The 22,939-nt window shown below is 38.6% G+C and overlaps 1 protein-coding gene across 1 annotated transcript in view; it reads left to right on the top strand.

The window, feature by feature from the left end:
- TOM1L1 (target of myb1 like 1 membrane trafficking protein) overlaps window positions 1-8,599 on the top strand; it is a 45,968-nt gene extending 37,369 nt beyond the window's left edge. The window contains exon 9 of the mRNA XM_027870304.1: window positions 8,254-8,599. Within this exon, the coding sequence (XP_027726105.1) occupies window positions 8,254-8,599 (346 nt within the window). The remainder of the gene's footprint in view (window positions 1-8,253) is intronic.
- The last annotated feature ends 14,340 nt before the right edge of the window (window positions 8,600-22,939 follow it).

The following is a 22,939-nucleotide window of genomic DNA, read 5'->3' as shown; positions in this document are numbered from 1 at the left end:
TTTTTTTTGGGCTGCCAAAATGGAGCTACCCTTTTCTAAGGCACTGTTCTCCAGTTTTGCAAAAATGTAGGTAAGGAAACTTTAATAGAATAAAAGGCCTGGGGCACAAGCTCATCCTTAAAGGCTCACTGAAAGCCTTCTCAGGACAACTCCAAGAACAAATAGGCTGACAGGGATGCTATGTAACCTCATCCTGTTCCCACATAGTTTCAATTTCTTCTGCAAGATCTCTATTCAGAAAATTGCATTTCCTATGTCTTGGAAATATTTGGTATGGCAAAAAATTGAATTTTTCATTTTTATTTTCAGTACCAAATTCTCTCCATTCATCTATCCCTCCCCTACCCATTGAGAAGGCAAAAAATATGACACTCATTATATGTATAAAGTCATGCAAAACATATTTCCACATTAGCCATATTGCAAAAAAAAGAAAAAAGAGAAAGAAGAAGATGATGAAGAAGCCGATTAGGTGCCTATGCTAAGTTCCGTATCAATGATGAGCTGTGGGGGGTGGGAGGGGAAGAGCGGATAGGCCCAATTTGGAACTGGAACATAATGGAAGTACTTATGTCTTTACTTCATTCCTCTTTCCCAGTGCATTCCTGGTTTACTTCTTTTGGTGGTCCCCATCTTCAACCAAATATTTCCAGCAGGTGGGACACTGGTGTTGCTGACTTATTCCATTATGTCTTATCTTCTTATAACGTTTATACCCCTTGTTTTTCTGTCCCTTGTGTTAAGCTGATCATAATGACATTTTTGAGTTAATCAGCCTGTAATTCTATGCCAACATATCTGTTATTTGGATTTCTAGTACTAGTTTTATCACACAGATTTAGGTGCTGACCCAAACAGTAGAATCACCAGAGCTCCTCTGGCCAGGATTTCAGGGTTCCAAGACTTTCCAGCTAGTAGTATGGCCTCAGGATCTACATCACCTGGCTAATACTCTCTTATTTTGCCACTGTCCATTCTTCTCATGACATGGACCATGGGTTGGGATTAAAGGGAGTTATTATTATTATTATTATTATTTCTGTTATATCTGTATTATTAGTATAAGCGCTTGGGTGGGGAACCTGCGGCCTCAAGGCCACATGTGGCCCTCTAGGTCTTCAAGTGTGGCCTTTTGACTGAATGCAAACTTCACAGAACAAATCCTAGACTACTAGGCTTGGGAATATTTAAAAACAAAACACGAAGCTTTTTTTTTTTAAACTATTTACATTCAAACTTTTATTTAAAAACAGTGACAAAAATAAACATTAAAAATCCATTTGGAAATATTTACAATCTGGCCCTGGAGAAAAGAGGGGAAGGGAGAGAAAAACTGTTATTCTCCCCTATTGTCAAACCCTGCCTACACAGCTTTGGATCTAGGGTGAAACCATAGAACCAGAAAGCAGGCAAGTTTACACCCACCTGAAATCTACCTCCCCCACCCACCCAAGAAGAAAAGGTGGGAAGTGGAATTAAGTAACAACCTTTCCAAGTTACAGTGGAAGTTGTCTTTAGCAGCCTGTGAGTTAACATATCTAATTGTGATCATAAATGATTGTGGTGTTTCATTATTATCATTATTACTACTAGTATTAATAAACATAAAATGATGTGTTCATCTGTGATTAGAATGACGGTGCCTCAGGGAAAGATGTGAAACATCTCCTGTGTAGGTGGAAAATGTTTGCTTGTTCAACATATACTAGACTTATTGTTTTACAGGGAGATATAAGGTACCATTGTTTCAGTCTTATGGTCTGAAATAATTAAGCCTTTAATTGAGACTTCAAAGCTGACTGTGGATCGCATCTGATTTGCCGATTACACCTATTTTACAAATTACATGAAGAAGCTGAATAGAGGTGTTGTTAGTCACACATTGTCTTCCCAACTAGGTCTTAGATTTCTAACTACAAAAGTGTTACAGAATTGGCCACATCTATGTTTGTGTGTGTGTGTGTGTGTGTGTGTGTGTGTGTGTACCCATGTGTGGGTTTTCCTGTTAGTTTTGTTTAATCTTAAAAATTAGCTAAGATATTACAAATGTTAAACTATTTAAACATAGAATCCCATTTCCTAGTTGTCTTTTTGCATATTGGGTATGCACCCCTCGTCACCTACAGAAATACAATGCTGTTGATACATTCTTAAGAGTGATGTTGCTAATATGTTAATGTTATAGGATACTATTTCAGTTCATTCACTAGCTGGGGGTTCTTTTTCTCCATCTCTTGTATCTTAGGAGGAATGGTGATGCCCCTGAATCTAAGTAGGAAGACCAGTCAAATCACAATTTGTTTTGAGAGTTAGGTGGGGTGAACTTCTTTTACTTCTAGTAATCTACTGGTCGACAGCTAGGTGATGCAGTGGATAGAGGGCCTAAAGTCAGCAAGACTCTTACCGAGTTCAAATCTAGCTGTGTGACCCTGGACAAGTTGACTACTTAACCCTGTTTACCTCACTTTCCTCATCTGTAAAATGAGCTGGAGAAGGAAATGGCAAACCATTCTAGTATCTTTGCCAGGAAAACCCCAAATGGGCTTATGAAGAATTGGACACTATTGAAACAACTGAACAAAATAAATTCTACTGTTGACTTAATATAGCTAAGACTTGTGGAACCCTGCAATTTCTGAAGGATTAAACTCGCATACCATTCAAGGGACAATAATAGATAGGCATGTGATGTGTGAATATGCTGCAACATCTGTCAAATGAGGAAATACTAAGAAATATCCCAAGGAAGGGAGGACATTAAAGAAATGCATGGTGAGGGGGAAAAAAATGATGGGCTGGCCATTTGGCAAATGAAAAGGATAGCTGTTGGGCATGTTGTATGCTCCACTGGATCCTTACAATGTCAAGAGAAGGTACCTAACATGTTAATAGACTTAGAAGAGGACATGGACCAGAGTCATACAGGATGGGCAGAAATAAATGAGTTCTAGAAGGAATATCCATGTCCCTGAGCTCATGAATCCATTTGAGCATAAGGTCTAGACAGCCATTTTATCTCAATTTGTGAATGGTGATACTATAAAGATTCTTCAGAAACCCAGAAGTATCTTCTAATTGGAACTGCAGCACTGTGGAAAAAACCCTGGAAATGATGTTCTTAGGATTTGAATTCAGATCCCAGTTCTGTCACATAATATATGTGTGAGATCTTGAATGAATCTCTTGGCCTCAGCAAAGGAGACAGAGAAAGCAGACTCAGACACAGGTCTTTAAAGGCATTCAATGACAGCCTGTCCTTGTTAACTGCTTGAGATCCTGACAACTCCCACCAGATGGATTGGAGCCATCAGTACAAAGTACACTGTATTATAACTTTTAGTTCATCAAATGTTATTTTGAGAAATGAATTGTAAAGAACTTTTGAAATCAATGAACAAATGAATACATTATACCAAGATAAAGGAATAATTTCAATTTTCATTGTCACATCATCTGTCCAGTTTATGCAGGGTTCTTATATTATAGGCTGATGGAATTGTGCCACAAAAATCAGGCAGGTCAGCAGCTGCTTTGAGAGAGAAGGGGTGGAAGGGAGAGCCAGACAGAGACAGAGAGACAGCTGGAAGGAAGAGAATATCTGAGGAATAGGGAACTCTAGCAGGAGAGCTAATAGTGCAGACCCTGACATACACAAGTGTACCGTAGGTGATCTGCAACTTACAAGTTTGGAACTTGGAAAATATTTTCCTATAGAAACAGTGCTGTGAGGATCTCATTTGATCTTCCCAACAGCCCTTTCAGGAAGGAAGGACAAGAATCAATGTATGTTGATAAAATTTGTGCCAATTTGTACCCACAAGATGATATTCCTGTCTCTTGGGGAAGGATTTGTGCTATACATGTTCTAGTTTCCTAGGATTCATGTGGAATGTGTGCTGTGAAATACAGGCAGTCAGGGTCCTTTGAAATGTGGCTTAGAATGTTTCTCCAGCAACAAGGGATTTAGCTGCACACCTACTAACAGTGTTAGTCTGGGCTGGGTTGGAGCCAGCCTTTAAGTGATTTATTCAAGTTGGCAAAACATTACATGACTATTATGTGAAGACGAGAGTAAGCGAAGCATAGTTCCTAGAGCACCAGCTGTAGAATCCAGAAGTCCTGCCTCTGACACATAGAAGCTGTGCAACCATTGACAAGTCCATTAACCTCTCAGTGCTGCCCAGCCCCGACCCCAGACAACTCTGAAAGACTAAGTGACAGGAGCTGCTGATCTGTGTCTATGGAGGGGTTTTAGGGGGGGCGAGGTGGAGTTAACATCCTGGGGAAAATGATGAAATGGAAGATCTGGAACGCTTTCCCACCTATCCCTGTGAAGACATTTTAAATTAAGAGCACTTGTCTGCTTTATTATGTTGGAGATTCATTTCAAGTGTGGATTAGACTGGGTGGCCTTTGTCATCCTTTTTAACTCCAAAATTCTGTGATTCTGTTACCACGGGACTGCTTTGTTCTCCCTATCAGTTGGAGGCAGACACTGGTTCAAAATTGTTACTTCTCCCTTTCTACAAGAAGCCACCATGCAATGCATTCAGAAGTGGATTAAAATTCAGCCTCTGCTCCCTGTGTGACCAGGGACAAGTCACTTAACCTTCGAGGGCCTCGGTTTCTTCACCTGCAAAATGAAGAGACTTAACTAAATTATCTCTAAGGTTCCTTCTCATTTTAGATCTAGTATTCTGTGACTATGGATCTCTGCTCTAGAACTTTGTAAGCCTCTGCTCTAGAACTTTGTTGGCCTATGCTCTAGAAGACTCTGTTTCACTCCTGTCAACAGTGTCTCCTTGACCACGTAGGAAATGATGGAAGAGTTAAGTATTCCCTTCCCTTATTAATTTGAAAGAGAAGTGTCTCACTGATACAGTTTTCCCCACGAATCTCTCTTTTCCTGAATGAGGGACAAAAGGGGGCTGGCTGAGGTCTCCCCACCAAGTGATGGAAGCAGGTGAAAGCAGAGAAGGAGGGATCCCTGATCCCTGTTATTTTCAACCAATAACACTCCTTGTTAATTGAGAAATGGAGGGAGTCAAGGGGTAGGGCAGCTCTCCAACTTGTACTCGTCTGGGAAAGGATTAAAGGATTTAGCATCTAGTGAGCCAACTCCCTCTTCCAAGGGAGGGAGCTGCCTCCTGAACTCTTCCCATGGTCAGGGAGGCAGGAAGTAACCACACAGGGTAATGAAGGAAGAGAGCTGAAGTCTAAAGATCTTGGAACAGTATATTTGGGAGCATCTAACCTTTGGGTTAAGGGCAGCTAGGTGGTACAGTGAGTAGAGTGCTGGGCCTGGAGTCAGGAAGACCTGAGTTCAAATGTGACCTCAGACATTTACAAGTTGTTTGACCTCAGGCAAGTCACTTACCTCTGTTTGCCTCAGTTTCCTCATCTATAAAATGAATTGGAGAAGGAAATGGCAAAGCACTCCAGTAGCTTTGCTAAGAAAACCCCAAATAGGGTCACAAAGAGTTGAACTGAAAAACAATTGAACAAGGCTAGGTAACCTTTGGATAGGACAGTATGTGGCTCCAGAGGAGAAAGTGAGGCTGGTGACTTTGCACAGCCCTGCCTCACTTAAATGCAATTCACTTGCAAGTCATGACATCACCTTCTTGATGTCATGGTCCTCTTTGAGAATAAAGGATAAACAATCAATAATCTGTGAGTATTAGTAGCTGCCCTGATGGGGACCCAACTGGCCAGTTCCAGTTGGGCAACGCAGCTTCTTTCTTCCTTCCTTCCTTCCTACCTTCCTTCTTTCTTTCCTTCCTACCTTCCTCTGTCCCACTCTCCCTCCCTCCCTTCTTCTTTCCCTCCTCTCCCTTTGCCCACAAAGGGAATCATACCCCTTGCCCTCAAGTGTTTTGCCCAAGGAATATAAATTTTGGTCACTGAAACCTCCCAAGGTATCTTGGGGTTTACTGGCTAAATTTCTTTTTTAAGGACTATGACTTAAACCTAAATTACTTTAGCTCTCATTGATTGGCCAACCATAGGTCCCAACCTAAGCCTCATTTGGTCATTGTTTGGGCTCTGATGATGGTTCAAAGTCAGTGTAAATAGCAGTTGTTTCTGTTTTGGCCAGAGACCCTGAGGGTCTTCCCCTCTCAGATTGTTGTTTTTTTTTTTTTTTTTTTTTTGGACTAGATAAAAGAAGCCATTCTTTGCCTCATTTCTTACCTAGGCTTAATCACTGAATAGGCATTGCCCCTTACAAACTGAGACCTGGAAAAGACCTTTGCTTAAAAGGGCCAAGGTATACCACTGTATCTGAGGCCATCTCCATTAATCTTAATCTGTGTCGTACCACCTGACCCAGATGGCTTTGGAGGGAAAAGTGAGGCTTGTGATTTTGCACAGTCCTGCCTCACTTAAATCCAATTCACTTGCAAGTCATGACATCACCTTCCTGATGTCATGGTCCTTTTTGAGAATGAAGGACAAACAACAACATGGTTGTAGCAGAGAAGAAAGGAAATCTTATTCTAGTAAAGGAAGGCAGTTAGATACTGAAAAGGGAAAGGGGGCTACCACACAGATTGGCTTCCATGCCCCTTTGCCCAGAATAAGGCAGGAGGACAACAGTGCTTGGGGATACTCTACCCAGATGGGTTCACAAGGGTATATGGCTAAAATTAGGGATCTAGAGTTGCTTAGGGTCCATGTTGACAATGAGGAGACTGAGGTCCAGGGAAATTAAGTGACTTATTGAAGGTCACATAGGTTAGGTAATGATTGAACTAGAATTTGAACCCAAGTCCTCTGACTCCAAAATCAATGTTGTTTTCTTTGTGTTGCACTGCTTTGCCAGAGCCAATGGGAGCTCAGAGGCTTGGTGCCCTTCTTTAAAGACCTCTCAAAGTCTGATCAGCACCAAATATGAGATGAAGGAAATAAGGCAGCTCTCTCAAAATAGAAGTTGCCGAGCCATTACAGATACGTAGAGTTTCTCAAGGTGGATGCTGTTTCACTCTGATCTTTGTATTCCAGCACTTAGCCCAGTGCCTGGCACATAGTAGATGTTTAATAAATGTTCATTGACAGATTGAGTGACTGTGCCCAGCACAATGTGTCATCATGGCTGCCTTAATAAGTGCTTGTTGAATTGAGAAGAGAAAAAAGAATTGTCCTTTCTCATCTCTACCCCCCTGTGCCTTCCCTCAGATTCCCTTACATTCACACTGTATGTATCTTGTATGTCCCTGGTTATTTTCATGTTACTTTTCCTCATTAGAAGTAAGCTTCTTGAGGGCAGGAGCTAAGTTTTTGCCTTTCTGTGAATCTCTAGTGCTTAACATAGTGTCTGTCTCATAGTAAATGCTTGTTGATTGACTGTTAAGGTCAAGGACTGCATTTTTTATTCTATTTTTTTTTCTTTTCTTTGCATCCCTAACACTTAGCATAGTACCAGATACAGAGTAAATACTTGGTAGATGTTTGCTGATGGATTGAAGAAGAAGAAAAAAATACCCATTCACTACATTCTTTACCATTAACTTCAAATTTACAAGAAGAGGAGAAGGATCCAGGGTTTCCTCAGTGTGGAGAATTCCTAGTGTGAGAATTGTGTCTATCAAAATCTGTTGTGGTAGATAAGTCCTCAGGAGTTTTTTGAGGCACATAGAGGTTAAGCAGCTTGCCCGAGTCTCACAGCTACTAAGTGTCATTGGTGGGATTTGAACCTAGGACATGTCTTCCAGGCTCAGCAATCTTATCAGATATACCACATTTTCTCTACCTTCAAATCTTTCCATCTTCAGATCATAGATTTAGAACAGTAAGAGATTGAAGAGAGCATCTATATATAGTCTAATCATTTTACATTTGAGGAAAGAACTTAAAAGATTAAATGACTTGTGTAACCTTATTAATTTGAAATTTGAGTCACTAAAAATGGCAACCAAACATTTTAGAAAAGTGGAGGCAGAATTACATAATGAAAAGAACCATTGGATTTGGAGTTGAAAGACCTGGATTCTGATCTCAGCTCTGTTATTTACAACCTATGTGTCCTTCAACAATTGATAAGTGCTTGTTGATAGATTGAATCTCTGAACCTTATTAGTATCTTTATGCATAAAATAAGAAATTTGGACTACATGACTTCCAAGGTCCCTTCCAGCCAGACTTACCACTAGGCATTCAAGCACCTGGGATAAATTTATCTGGAGTTAGGGGGTGGTCTGAAGGAGCCTCACACTACTGTAGGGAAACCCTTTTCTGTCCTTGGAACAGACTCAGCCCCACCTCCAAAGAATCCAGAACCCCAAAGTACCTTATCTCCCCAGGGCTGAATAAGATCCAGAGAAATATACTTCCTCCCCAGAGAAGTGGTGGTCCTAAAGGCCCCCGTCTCCAACAACAGAGCAGTTGTACCCCTATGTTGTCCCTAAGCTGCCTGAGAACTGTGCTGCCCTTGTGCTTGGGGCCACCCCAGTGGGGAGGAGCAGCATTTATCCATCCGATGCTGTTTGTCCTTGGTCATCTCCCCTGGAGGGCCACTGCAGGGGAGAAAGCATGCACCTCTATTTCATTAGGTGGAGCCCTAATAGCCTGCAGGAGTTGTGGGTCTGTTTTTGAATTCTGAATAATCCTATAAGCCTAAATGATCCAGACCCATTTTTATTAACAGTTGTTTCTATTTCCCTACTAATTTTAAACTAGTTGAATCCAATTTCTGTGAAAGCATTTTGAAAATCTGGGGTGAGCCACAAAGGGTGTTAAATATTCAATTATATCACTAGCCAAATTGGGGAAAATAATTGGTACATATATACATTTATTTCCATATTCTAATGAGATTCGTTTCTCTACACTGCTTATATTCACGGACAACTCTCTTGTGGTCCTTGGTTTGCTTTTTAACGTTTTCACCCTTCACAAAATAAAAAAAAAACTATCTTCAAATTTGAACTCATTCATCTTAATCCAAGCCCTGTGGAAATTCTAGGACTAAGGTTGTTGGAAAATTTCCTCTTCTTATTTGACAAATTTTTAAAAGGCCCACTTTTTATTTTATTTTATTTTCCCACTAAGAATACATTAAATGAATGCCCTGTAGATAAGAGAGCAAGCTACCAGAACCATCTACAGAGAAATACCCAACATACCAGCCATCCAAACTAATGTCGTTTTGCTACTTCTTTATGTCTTTAACACTTTATAACCCAAACCTGGTGCAGAACTATAAAACGGTATCATTTGTTGGACCTATCATTCCTCTTTATTCCTGTGTAACTAACTGATCCCTAAATAATGTAGTTTTATTGATGCCATGCTTTTGCAGAACCAGTTAGCACAGTTAGGCAGATATAACTGTACTTTGTTCCTTATACTTCTCTTTTGTTCTGAAACTGCAATAAAGTAGGAAGTCCAGAAGCATTTAAGTCCAAATGATGTACCAGCCACTGTGCTGGGCACTAGATTATGAGCAGTTTGGCCTGCTTTTCATTTCACACTGTCCCAAGTCATATGTATCTGTGGTGCTATAGAAAGAATGTTTGGGTTTGGAATCCGAGAATACGGATTGGAATTCCTGCCTTGCTACTTACTGTCTGTGCAAGCATAGGCAAGTCAGTTAAACTCTCAACTTCAGTTACTCAACTGCAAACCGAGGAAATTGGACCAGATGACCTCTAGGGTCCTCCCAGATCTATGTCTCTGATTCTCTGATTACTGAATGCCATGGAACTATAACAGGGTGATGATTCAAGGACTTTTGTAGGTATTAAACAACCATGAAGTTTATAATTGGCTCATAATCAGATCTAAGAGAAACAAAGCAAGAAGGAAATAATATTAAAAAATAAAAATGGGATTGTTTTAAGTTTACACAAAAGATTTTTTTATTTCTTAATTTATTTATATTTAGTTTTCAACATTCACTTCCACAAGATTTTGAGTTCCAAAATTTCTCCCCATCTCGTCCCTCCTCCCACCCCAAGGCAGCATGCATTCTGAATACCCCTCCCCCTAGTCTGCCCTCCCTTCTATCTCTCCCACCTTCTCTTATCACCTTCCCCTTCTATTTTCCTGTAGGGCAGGATAAATTTCTGTACCTCATTGCCTGTATATCTTGTTTTCTAGTTGCGTGTGAAAACAATTTTTAACATTTGTTTTTAAAACTTTAGGTTCCAAATTTTCTCCTTTCCTCCCTCCCCACCCACCCTCATTGAGAAAACAAGCAACTCAATATAGATTCCACAACACATTAGATTTTTGATGTATCAAAGTTTACCTTTTACCTTTTTTTCCTTTGCCCAAGGAAACCGTCACTCTGATATCATATGGAAGAAGCTTTCATTGAAAGTTGGTGATAGGTTTTCCCAACAAAGTGCATAACCATCGTGATCCTACTAAGATCTTGTATATCTTAATATATATAACAATAGTACATTTTGTCTGGATTCCTCACACAAAGGATGGGGGACTGTCCACATGAAGTAATTATCTGCCTCTCAAAGGAATATGTAGTTAACAGTTGGTAGAACTGTAAAATCAGCAGTGCTTCAAACATTGATGATTTTAAAATGCACAGGATTATTTTCCCCATTCAAAGAGGGACACAGATGGCTGCTGTCTTCCTATGCAATTACCCTTCGGGGGGAAAGCATTCATTATGTTGTTTACGTTGTGATTCACTTTACTGTGAGAATACCTTGTAAATGATATCAGAAAGAAGATTTTCAAAGTGGGTGAACCTGATTTCAATGAATAATCATTGGGGGAAATTAGAAGAATGTGGATAGCCATTTTTCTTTTATGAGCATGGGTTTTGTTTTTGTTTTACCTGCCAAATTTTTGCTTATTCTTTATCAAGTGAAGATAAAAAAGAGTAGGCTGATAGGAGTGGAAATGATCACTTCCTTCCATTCAAATTATGAGTTAGAACTGGTTTTTAGTACTGGATGCTAAGAATCTGAGCAACCCTTAAGAACTTCTAGCAAACAGGGTTGTAGTATTTGGGGGATCAAGTCCTCCTGGGATTTAGATTTGCTGTTACCTTAAACAAAGCTCCTTGAAAATGGCCTTCATCCATATCCTTAATCTTTCACTTTCTCCTTTTACTTCTCTTTCAGTCTTTCTCTTGCTCTGTTGATCTTAATTATTATATTTATTTGGCCAAATAGCAGCCCTAAATTAGTCTTAAGTTTTCCATTGGAAGGGGTCTGCTTACCTCACTTTCCATCACTTTCCATATTTTCTCGTACTAACTTGAGTTCTTCATATTTTTTTTTCCTTTTTTAGGCAATTGGGGTTAAGTGACTTGCCTAGGGTCACATAGCTAGTCATATAATTTTTTTAAAATAAAAGTTTTATTGGTGACTTGTTATATTGTCATCACTTTTGGATTTGATTCCACTCCAGGAGAGCCTTACTTTATAACAAAGAAAAAAGTTAAGCAAACACAGCCTACACAGTGACTACTTTGAACAAGTAGGTATGCAAGATACTGCACCCATAATCTTCCCACCACTCCAATTTAGAAAAGAAGTATATTTCTTCTTATTCTTCAACAACTAAGATTGGTCATTATAATTAAACAGCACTTGTCTGTGTTTGAGTGTCTTTTCCTTTAGACTGTCATAGTCATTGCTTATTGTTTTTCTGCTTCTTAAATATTCTGCCTCATTTTCACAGAAGTTCTCGTGTTTCTTTGAATTCCTCATATTTACTGTTGCTTGTGGCACAATAACATTCCAAGTCTTACACTTTTAATGTATATTCACAGAAGTGAAAGGTAGTCTGAAAACTATCAATTTCACTGCATAATCACAGATTTTATGCCAATTTTTTTTTGCAGAAAAGTGGTGTACGACCATGATATGAAGCTTTTTTTTTTTTAAATTGTGCTGGTATTACTTGAAAATCATTTATTACTAAACTGTCTTTGGTGCAAGATTAGGATACACAGAATACTCGTGAATATATGTTAAAATTGAATATTGACAATGCAGGTGTGCTGAGAATTCTAGGCTAGAGGCTTGCAATGTGCTAGAGATAAATGCTGGTGAATACAATGATGCTCTGTTTACCTTTTAAGCGGCATGACAAACAGAATTATACCATGTGATGATTATACTATGAAAGGTTATAAACCAATTTTTGGACTGAAATAACAAAACAAAACAGGTGCGTCGATTACGCAGTGAAATATGGTACTGTTAGGCTTCAACCTGCATGCGTGTACTAGTCACAGCTCATCTGTGTGGGTAACATCCCTCTATGAGATGATGTAGTAGATGGCCAGTTAGAGTGGCTTTCTACCAAAAATGTGTCATTCTGCACTAACCTGGTAATCAGTCTCTCTGACCCTAGTGAGGCTGTTCCTTGGAGAGCTGATATCCAGTCTATCCCCAGGCCTATGCACTAAAATTTTCATCTCAGACAGCTTACATTCCACCTGCGTAGCCTTTGAGAATCCAAAGTTACCACTACTCCACCATGTAACGTCAAATCGGTGACATTGAATAGAAGGGTTGTCAGAGATCATTTTAATTTGATTCCCTCATTTTAGATAAGGAAACTGAGGCCTGGAGAGGTCAAATGACTTGTCTTTCCAGATACCCCTTAATTCTAGTGCCTTCCCTCTATTAATTATTTCCATTTTATCCTGTATGTAACCTGTTTGTACATGGTTGTTTGCTTGTTGTCTTCCCCATTAGACTGAACTCCTTCAAACCAGGGACTGTCTTTTGCCTTTCTATTCTCAGTGTCTAGAACTGTGTTCCGCACATAAGAGGTGCTTTTAAAATGTTTGTTGACTGACTGATTGCCCAAGGTCACATGTGGGAAGTAGCAGAACCAAGATTCAAATCAAGATCTCCAGCTCCAGATCCATCAGTCTTTCCATTTCACCACCTTTTGGTGCTTAATAAAGATTTGTTGAATTGAATAGGTAGCTTTGTGTAGAGACCTGGGTTTTACTTTCATCTCTAACACTTAATGAGCTGTGTAACCATTAGCCATTCACTTAGCCTCAGTTTCCTTATCTGCAAAATGAGGGTGACGAAACCTGTAGTACTTGGCTCATAGGTTTATTATGAAGCTCAATTGAGATAATGCATTAATACATGTAAAGTGCTTTGCAAACCTTGAAGAGCTATGTAAATATCAGTATTAAATAGTTCTCAGAGTGATGAGAAAAAGGTTCTGTCTAGTGAGTTTCTTATTACTTATTTTAGTTTTTCTACAACACACTTAAGAGATTTTTAATTAATACCTGAAAGTAAAGGAGATGCAAGCATTGGCTTTCATGGCAACATGATGGGCATGCCATCTTTCAGCATTTCTAACTGAAAAAGTGACATTATTTTTATACTTTGTAGCATTTTTAATTTCCTTTTGCTCATTTATCCCTCAGGGAGAAGTGATCTCTCCATCTTATAAACTCTCAGCTCCATTTTTTGTACTTATTTGGGCTTTGACTTGGCAAGTGGGACCAAGTCAATGGTAGGTGGCTGGACCCAAGGTAGGGCACATAAACGTAAGGGATAAAAAGGCCTAAACTTTTGGAAAGCTTCTTGTGTTCCACAAGACTTCCTGTAGTTCAGATCCCTACATGTCAGGAACGGGATCAAGCAGCAAGCATTTAAAGTATCTACTATATGCTCAACACTATGTTAGATACTGGTTATACAAAGGCACAAATTAAACAGTTTTGAGTATTAAGGAACTTTATTGGAGGAGATAACATGTACACACTTAAGTATATACAAAGCATATGCAAAATAAATACAAGGTAATTTGATGGAGAGGAGCACTAGATCTGGGAATCAAGAGAGGCTTCATGTAGGAGGTAGCATTTGAGCTGAGCTTTGAAGGAAACCAGAAAGTCTAATAAATGGAGGTGAGGAAGGAGGGCATTCCAGGAAAAAAGTAGAAAGTCATGGCAGCAGAAAATGGAATACTGGGTTTGAGGAACAGCAAAGTCTAGTTTGGCCAGGTTGGGAAGACCTTGAGTGCTATACAGATAGGATGGTTGTTTAAGGCTAAAAGATAGGTTGGAACCAGATCATGGAGGGACCTAAATGTCAAAGTGAGTGATTTGTCTTTTATCCTTTGGAGAATATACAATTCTTCAAGGTTTTTGAGTATGAGGAACAAAAAATATTTTGGTAGCCGTGTGAAGGGCAGATTACAGCATAGAAAATATGTGAAGGAGAATAATGCGTAATAAACTGGAAAGGTATTTGGAGCCAGATTGTGAAGTGCTTTAAATGCCAAACAGAGGAGTTTGTATTTGGTAATAGGGAATCACTAACAGATTTGAAATCAGTAAATGTTCTTGGTCACAAGGAAGAACACTGGATAAGCATAAATGTATTAGCATTCTGGAGAAATCAGCTCCAGAGAACTAAAACTTATGGATCATACAGCCAAGCTTAAATTTTTTTTTATGGCAGTTTTTTTAAAAATGTATCTCTACATAGGTTTATATGAACATTCCTTATACTCTACTAGATTTCCTGCCTAGCCATCCACTAGATGGCACACTTGATCATTTTTATAGAGCGGGATGTAGTGTTCATCTTTCCAGTTCAATAAACCCTTAATAAGCATGTGTTGTATGTAAGTCATTGGGTATATAGAGATGAACAACAAAACCGTGCCTTCCCTTAACGAATTTACAATCTAATAGGAGGCATTTGACCCATACACAAATAAGTGTGATACAAGGTAGAATGTAATAGGAGCAAAGTTCTACAGGAAAGTTGTCTAGGAAAATTGCCTCACTTTCAATGGAGGAGATATCAGGGAAGGATAGCTTCATGGAGGAGCTGGCTACTGAGTTAAAACTTGAAGGAAAAGGAGGATTTCAGCAGGAGGAGAAAAGATGGACCCTCTATGGGGACCTTATGTGAAGGCATGGTCTAGAGTTACAGAGGAGAGGCAAGCATTGGATGGGTTGGGATCTCCATCTTTTGGAGGGCACTTCCAAATAAACGAGATTATAGATCCATTTGAGTAATCCCCATTTTATAGATGAAGACAGAAGAGAAATGATTTGCCCGTGTTTACACAGCTCATTTGGTGTCAGAGTTGGGGCTTGAACCTGGGTCTTCTGATGCCAACTCCAGTGCCAAGTTGGACCTCTAAGCTGAACTGAAACTCAGAGAACTTGATTTTAATCTCTGACTTCTCTCTTTTATTTGGGTAGGGGTATTTAAATATTTTAGGAGCCATTACCAAACAGTATGAATGTCCTTAGCCTTATATCTAGGAAACTAGCGGCAGTCTGTCTTTTAGCTGATAACTTTTCCAAACCTGGGCCAAACTAGACTTTGCTGTTCCTCAAACCCAGTGTTCCATTTCCTGCTGCCATGACTTTCTACTTTTTTCTGGAATGCCCTCCTTCCTCACCTCCATTTATTAGACTCTCTGGTTTCCTTCAAAGCTCAGCTGAAATGCTACCTCCTACATGAAGCCTGTCTTGATTCTCCCAGATCTAGTGCTCCTCTCCACCAAATTACCTTGTATTTATTTTGCATATGCTTTGTATATACTTAAGTGTGTACATGTTATCTCCTCCAATAAAGTTCCTTAATACTCAAAGCTGTTTAATTTTTGCCTTTGTATAACCAGTACCTAACGTAGTACAATGTGACAGTAGAAAGAACATTGGATTTGGAGTTAGACCTGAATTCAAATTTGAGTTTAGCCCCTTAATAGCTGAGTGACATTGGGCTAGTCACTTAGCTTCCCTTGTAAGCTAAGTGAACTAGCTTACACCTGTAAAGCTAGTTACCTGTAAAATAAGCCTCTTAAAACTAGTTCTTTTTGTCCCTTCTAATTTCTAAGTCTATGTTCTTATTTGTGGAATTCCTATTTAGGAACCGCCTTTTAGGTCTATTTATGAGCCACATAAAATTAGTCTCATTACTTTATGATTGTGGCTTGTATATAATTTTTGTTGTGCAGTAAAATGCCTCTACCCGTGTACTTTGTAAAGCTTTTGTCTTCTCAAAGACTTTTTTTTTTTTTTTTTTCATTTTTAGGCTCACTTTTCTGTTCCATCATATGATTGAGGCTGTTAGAAATTTGACTTCTGGATACATGAAATGCTGCTATAATTATTAAATATTTTTGTTAAAACTCATATGTTTATAAACTCATGACAACCGTATGAACCCAATTGGATAAATATTGTCATGATCAGGTGTTGAGATCAGAACTTTTTGATGATTTGATAGCTATCCAAATAGTCCTTTTTTTTCTTTAAAAAAAAATTTACAAGCATTTATTCTGTCTCCCTGGCTCCCCACTCCCCCCATTAAATACACACACACAAATAAAAACTATTGTAGCATATATGCACAGTCAGGTAAAGCAAATTTACTCATTGACCCTGTCCAAAAATGTGTATCTCATTCTGCTTTTTGAGTCCATTACTCCCTATCAGGAGGTAGGTAGCATGCTCTGTCTTTAGTCCTCTGGAATCATACTTTGTCATTGCATATATCCGAGTTCTAAAGTCTTTCAAAGTTGTTTTTCTTTATATTGTTATTCTAATTATATACAATGGCCTATTGATTCTGCTTACTTCTCCTTCCAGCAGTTCTTCAAACTTTTCCTGTTTTCTCTTGAACAGTCTATTTTGTAATTTCTTATGGTAGAATAATTTTCCTTCCTATTCAGTAACATCTAAATGGTTCTTAATAACAACATGCAACTGTTGTTACCAAAGACTTATTCTTCTTTTTTGGACAAAGAAGAGAGGTTTGTCACCCACTGTAGAGCCAGCCATGCTGCTAAATAGTGGTATGACATTGAGCAGGTCTCTTCTCTCTTGGCTTCAGTTTTTATTCATCTACAAAATGAAAGAGTTGTAATAAATACAGGGTTAATACCCCTTTTTTCTCACCATTATTTGAGTTCTAGAAATGTTAAAAATCATAGTGTGTCAAGAGGAAAACATTAAAAGCAAACATTGGCAAGTATGAGATGAATTATGTGTATTCATAGATAACCTGGAAAGAAGGACCACCTAGGTCTTATTATTATCACCATTTTATGGTTGAGGGAAACAAGGGCAGACAGAGGTTAAGTGACTTGCCCAGGGTCGCACAGCTCGTAAGTGTCTTAGGTCATATTTGAGCTCAGGTCTTCCTGACTCTGGTCATGCCCTCTATCCACTGTACCACCTAGCTGCCTCTAAAAACATCAAGGAATCAGTAAAGAAACGAAATTGCTATAATAGCTTCAGTTAAGTAGCAGAATACAAAATAATTCCCCCAAATCATCGGCATTTTTGTCTAATGTTACATTATATACATTACCTAAATATAAAAGATCATGTCATTGAAATAAAAGTGGAAGAAAATGGAAGACAGTAACTTTCACACCTATAACTGGGAGAGAATTTTTAACCAATCAAGGGATAAAGATGACATAAAAGATAGGACAATTTGGGATGGATAAAATTGATAAACTTTTGCACAAACATAATAGACATCTAGGACAAAAGGGGGAACTGTTGATTAGGAAGAAAATCTTTCATTAAATATCTAATAATGGTCTGATAGCCAAGATATGTAGAAAATTAACACATGTATGTAAGTCCAAGAGCTATTCCAAAATAGATAGGAGGTTACAGGATATTAAGAGAGCATGTCAAAAGAATTGCGAACTATTAACAATCATATGAAAGATTACTCCAGATAATATGACAAATGCAAATTAAAATAATTCCGATATTTTGCCTTTTTACTAGGCAGCTGGCAAAGATGACAAAAAATGGAAATAATCAGTATCAAAGTAGCTTCAGGAAGACAAGCATGATTGATATATCGCCAAACCTACCTTCTTGCTGTACCACAATCAGGATACTTCATCTCTCATCTCAGTGCCATTGTACTACTTGTTTCTCATGCTTGGGATGCACCCCCATGTCACGCCTACCTCTTAGGGTCCCTCATTTCCTTCAAAGCTAAACTCAATGGCCACCTTCTTCATGAAGACCCTTCCTGGTCTTCCTAGGACTAGTGCCTCCCCTGACCCCCATTCCCTTCTACATAAAGAATATCAGACTGTCTTCATTTTGTACATGTTTAATGTGTATATGTTATTTCAAGCAATAGAATGTAAGCTGTTTGAGGGGAAGTCGTGTGTCATTTGTGTTTCTTACACCTTACACAATGCCTGACACATAGTAGAGAGATTGGGCCTAGATATTAGGATCTGGGAGTCATCTGCCTAGTATGAGCCCTTTGAGAGCTGATGAGATCACTGAGAAGGTATAGGATTAGAAGAGGCCCAGGACAGGCTGGGACATGAATGATGATGTTGATGATGATCCAGCAAAGGATCGTGGGATCATAGATTTAGAGCTGAAAGACACCTCAAAGGCTCTCTAATCCAACCCTGTCATTTTACACAGAAGGTAACTGAGATCCAGGAGTTGCCCAAAGTCACATGTTACAAGCAGCATAGGTAGAAACGGTCCTGTGATTCTGGAATTGACGTACTTACCATTTTACTACACTGCCTCTGAGAAGTGGTCAGATAGTAGGACTGCCCACTTTGAGTGAAAGTAAGGTGGAACTTCAGAGTTGTTTTCATTTGCGTTTCACTTATGAGTCATGATTTAGAACAATCTTTCCTGTGGTTGTTGGTTTTCCAGTTTTGCAAAGATTTCTAGGTCCCAGCACTAATTATCATCATTAAATAGAGCTTAATGCCTTTTAGTGTTTGGATCTCCTTGCTTCCCTCTTTATCAGTTAATGTAGATGGCTTTTCTCAAGTTCTCATATGTCATTTTTTATAGCATAGTAATATTCCAGTGCACGAATACAGCATAATCTGTTCAGCCATTCCTCTAATTAATGAACAACCATTTTGTTTCTAGTCTCTTGCTACCATAAAGATTCCTGATATGAATATATATGTGGGGAGAGGGAGGTTTTCTTTCGGTCTTTAACCTTCTTGGAATATACACCCTGATAGAGTACTGGAGTGTAAATGGGTTTAACAAGTTAGTGACTTTTCTCACAATTATAGATTGTGTTCCAGAATGGTTGGACCAATTCAGAACTCTACTGTCTTCAGGGAGCTCCTTCTGCATTGGTTTTTTTTTTTTTATCATTTTTGCCACTCTGAGGGGAAAATGAGTTGTGGAACCTTGGAGTTATTTTAATTTGCATTTCATTTATGATTAGTGATTTAGACCGATTCCGTGGTTGTTGATGCCTTTCCATTTTTCCTCAGAAAAATGTGCTCTCATATCCTTTGACCACTTGTCCACTGGGGAAATCAATGTATCTTCTTTCCCCAATTTGAATCCAGATAAGATTCATAGGTAGCCTGTGGGAGTCCTTGTACTCTGATGATAGATTCTTACTTTTTGTCAGTAACATAAAGGATCTGTAATTTCCCCAATTTAAGTATTCCCTTCACTGTTGGAGTTCACTACCCCCTGCCACCCAACAGCTTAGTAGATAGTCTAAAGAATTTATCTATCCAAAGTCTGGTGATAAGTCTATCCAACTCAGCTAGGTGGTCCTCAGTTGACATTTGGTCCATCAATGGGTCCCTAACAAATAATCTTTCCAGCTCTGTAGGACATGCTTTTTATTCCACTGGCATAGACTTTGAAAACCCAGAAAACTGGATACCACGATGAGGCCTTCTGCAAGAACCTTAAGAACAGTGCCAATCAGTGACTTATTTGGAGTGAGCATGCTTCTAGACAGGATTCTCAAGTGACAGCCACATGTTTTATTGTGTCTATTATTTGCGAATCTCATTATAGAAGCTGCCAGTGGGGTCTAATCTATTTTTAGTAGTTACCACTAGTTTGTGAATGTTTGCATCTTGAGACCACTAGTTTGTGAATGTTTGTATCTAGAATTAAGCTATATCTAATTTAATCTTCTTCTATTTGAGATTAATATGTTATCCCTTCTTCCAACTGTGTAACCACACAGGGTAAGGACAGTAAGAATACAATAGAAATGTATATATTTGTGATAAGCAAATGCTCCCTTAATCAATCATAAATAGAGAATTTGAGCTTTTCTCTTGCCATCCCTCTCATTTTTACTGATAAGGAAACTGAGAACTGTAGTGATAAAGTACCTTGCCTATGGCACACAGCTAGTAGGAATAGAACCCAGTCATTATGTGTTGGTTCATGTTAAATAACTGCATAGGCAATAGATATTTAAAAACATATAAACATAATATAAATTAGCCAACTAATGCAACATACTTATCCCAAGGAAGTTTTTCAGGGTAAGATTTTATATTATAAGGAAAGTTTGATTTGCTGTGGCCCGAAAAGTAGGCTTAAAGATAGAGGTGATGGCCTATTATTAAAATCTGGATGAAAATAAACATCGGATTTTTGTTGTTACTGTAGTAGTTGTTGTTTACACATCACTAGACATACTCAATATTTAGAAATATCCAGATGTTTATTTTGCGGATTTCATATGGATACTCGCTCTCTCTGTGATAATCTGTTTTAAAGGTTTATTGTCAGTCCCACAATTCTACATATGTAGCCATGGGAAACCAGTCCACATTTTTCTACATTAGCTGACCTTTAAAAGCTTTTGATTTATAAAATTTTTCTCTGAATGTGTATGTTGTTTTAACTTAAAACTAATATACGGACATTTTGCCTACATTGCAAATGATAGTTCTTACTTTGAGAATCTTTCTTGTCTGCTGTTTCATTATGCAGGTGGATATTCTGTTCTCAGAGGATTAAGAAAATGAAGGATTGAAATTGCTGTGAACTAACATTCTGCCAGTCACTCATCTATACATAGCCCAGCATTCTTATTTGCAAATCACACCATTAAGGCTTTCATTTTACATGTTTTTCCTTTTTCCTCCCTGCTTAACATTTCTTATTAGATATTTTTCAAGAGGAAACAAATTTCTGCCTGAAGATGATTTTTTTCTGGAATGAAAAAAGCACTTGATGAAGCAAAATCTGGTATTTCCAGTATTAGACTTGTTTTATCCTGAGACTAACTGTGAGGAACAACACTTAATTAATCTTCCTTATTTTTTCAAGGAGCTTTGTTTTTCCTATCAGATAGAGTGTGTCCCATTTAATTCTTAAGATTTGTTCTGCATCCTAAAATGTTTGCAAATGATTTCTACAAAAATGACATTATCAAATTAAAGTTTCTACCATATCTTTTAAGCCAATGAATTTCCCATTTCTTTGTTATTCATAGCCATTGTGATATAGTGTAATATAGTGACACTGAACCCAGTACAGAGAGATAGACCCAAGTTCTAGTCCTGATTCTGTCACTAACTTGTCTGATCACCTAGAGCAAATCATTTACCTCCCTTGACCTCAGTTTCCTCAATTAAAAAAATAGATTTTTATTGATATCCTTTATTTTTATATTATCTATATTTCCCCCAGTATTCCACCTTCTACCTCTCCCCAGGAATCTATTATTATAAAGATTTTTTTAAAGGAAAAAAAAATTAAAAATCAACAAAACCAGTCAGCTCATTAAAACAATTTGACATTAGAGTATACTCTAACGTTCCATACCCATGGACCGCCACTATTGCCAAGGAGCCCAGGCTGATATCTTTGTCTCTTCTTTGGTGCCAAGCCTGGTCTTTGTAATTTCTCAATGGGCAGTTTCATTTATTTTTTGATGGTTGCTCTTCCCATTTACATTCTGGTGGTCATTGTATTTATCGTTTTCCTGGCTCTACTTAGTTCACTTTGTACCAGTTCATAAAAGTCTTTCTATGTTATTCTCTGTCTTTGTCATGTTCATCATTTCTTTCTGTATAGTAAGGTTCCATTACACTCATAATTATGCCTGTGTAGATCCTACCAGGAATCCCTTTCCAAACAATGAAGCCAAGGGCTCCTGGGTCTCCCCATCACTCCTGCAGTTGGATTCTTCCTCATGTGCTGTCTTCCCCACTTATGACATGCATTCTTTGAGGGATGGACTGTCTTCCCTTTCTATTTGTGTTCCTATCATTTAGGAAAGTGGTTGGCACATAGTAAGCATGTTCATCCCGTGTGAATGTAGAGGCAACTAGGACTTAATCTGAGTTACCATTTCCCTTTCCTGACTAAAACCTCTTTATCCCTCTTGCCCACAGTCCAATGCCCACGTCAGCACCGCAGATGCTGGATCAAGCCCCAAATGTTGTTGCTTGGTTTAGAAAGGCTGCTAGGTACATATCACAGCCCTTTCTAGAACCTCATGGTCTAAATTTCACTTATGGAAACCCTAGTGTTGTGAAAAGCAATTCTTGCTGTCTTCCCCTCAGTGTCCCATCAGCCCTTCAGAGGCATCAGGCCTGTGAGGATCAAGTGCTCACTTTCATTGCCTTCCATGTACAGGCTTGTCTGCTTTAATGGAAAGACTGCAATGTGAGGTCAGGAGAACTAGGTTCGCATCCTGTCCTTGACTAGCCAGATTACCTTTAACAATTCCCGTTATCTCTCTGGGTCTCAGTGTTTTCTGTAAAATGAGATGATTTTTAAAGATCTTTCTATGGCCTGGATTCAAAGGAATCTTTTTGTTGCAGAAATTTTCATTGTTAATTAGGTTTCTCATAATGTTGTGGTCATTCTATTTATGACTTGGAGTTTATTTAGTACTTGGATCTTTGAATAGCATCAAGGGCACATCTGTCAGCAACTCTATTGAGATGTTTCAAATACTACAAATGAAAGGCATTGGTATTATTTAATAAAACTTGGTTGGTTCCTGCACTTTGGGCATATTTAGTTGGGGCACAAAAAAGGTAGCATTCTAGCAAACGGAAATGTTGTTCTTGCAAATAGTCCAACCACAGGCGACATATGCCTGGAGAAGAGACGTCCATCTGTGACCTCTGATGAATCCCTTTACCTCCTTCCTCATCCTCTCCCTTCAGCCACTTTCCCTTCTAACCCTTGTGGGAATAAGGGTTTCCGGGTATCCTT

This window comes from Vombatus ursinus, unplaced genomic scaffold (assembly GCF_900497805.2).
Source record: "Vombatus ursinus unplaced genomic scaffold, bare-nosed wombat genome assembly UNPS02014797.1, whole genome shotgun sequence".
NCBI classification, from domain to species: Eukaryota; Metazoa; Chordata; class Mammalia; order Diprotodontia; family Vombatidae; genus Vombatus; species Vombatus ursinus.
This window is presented reverse-complemented; position numbering and strand designations above follow the sequence as displayed.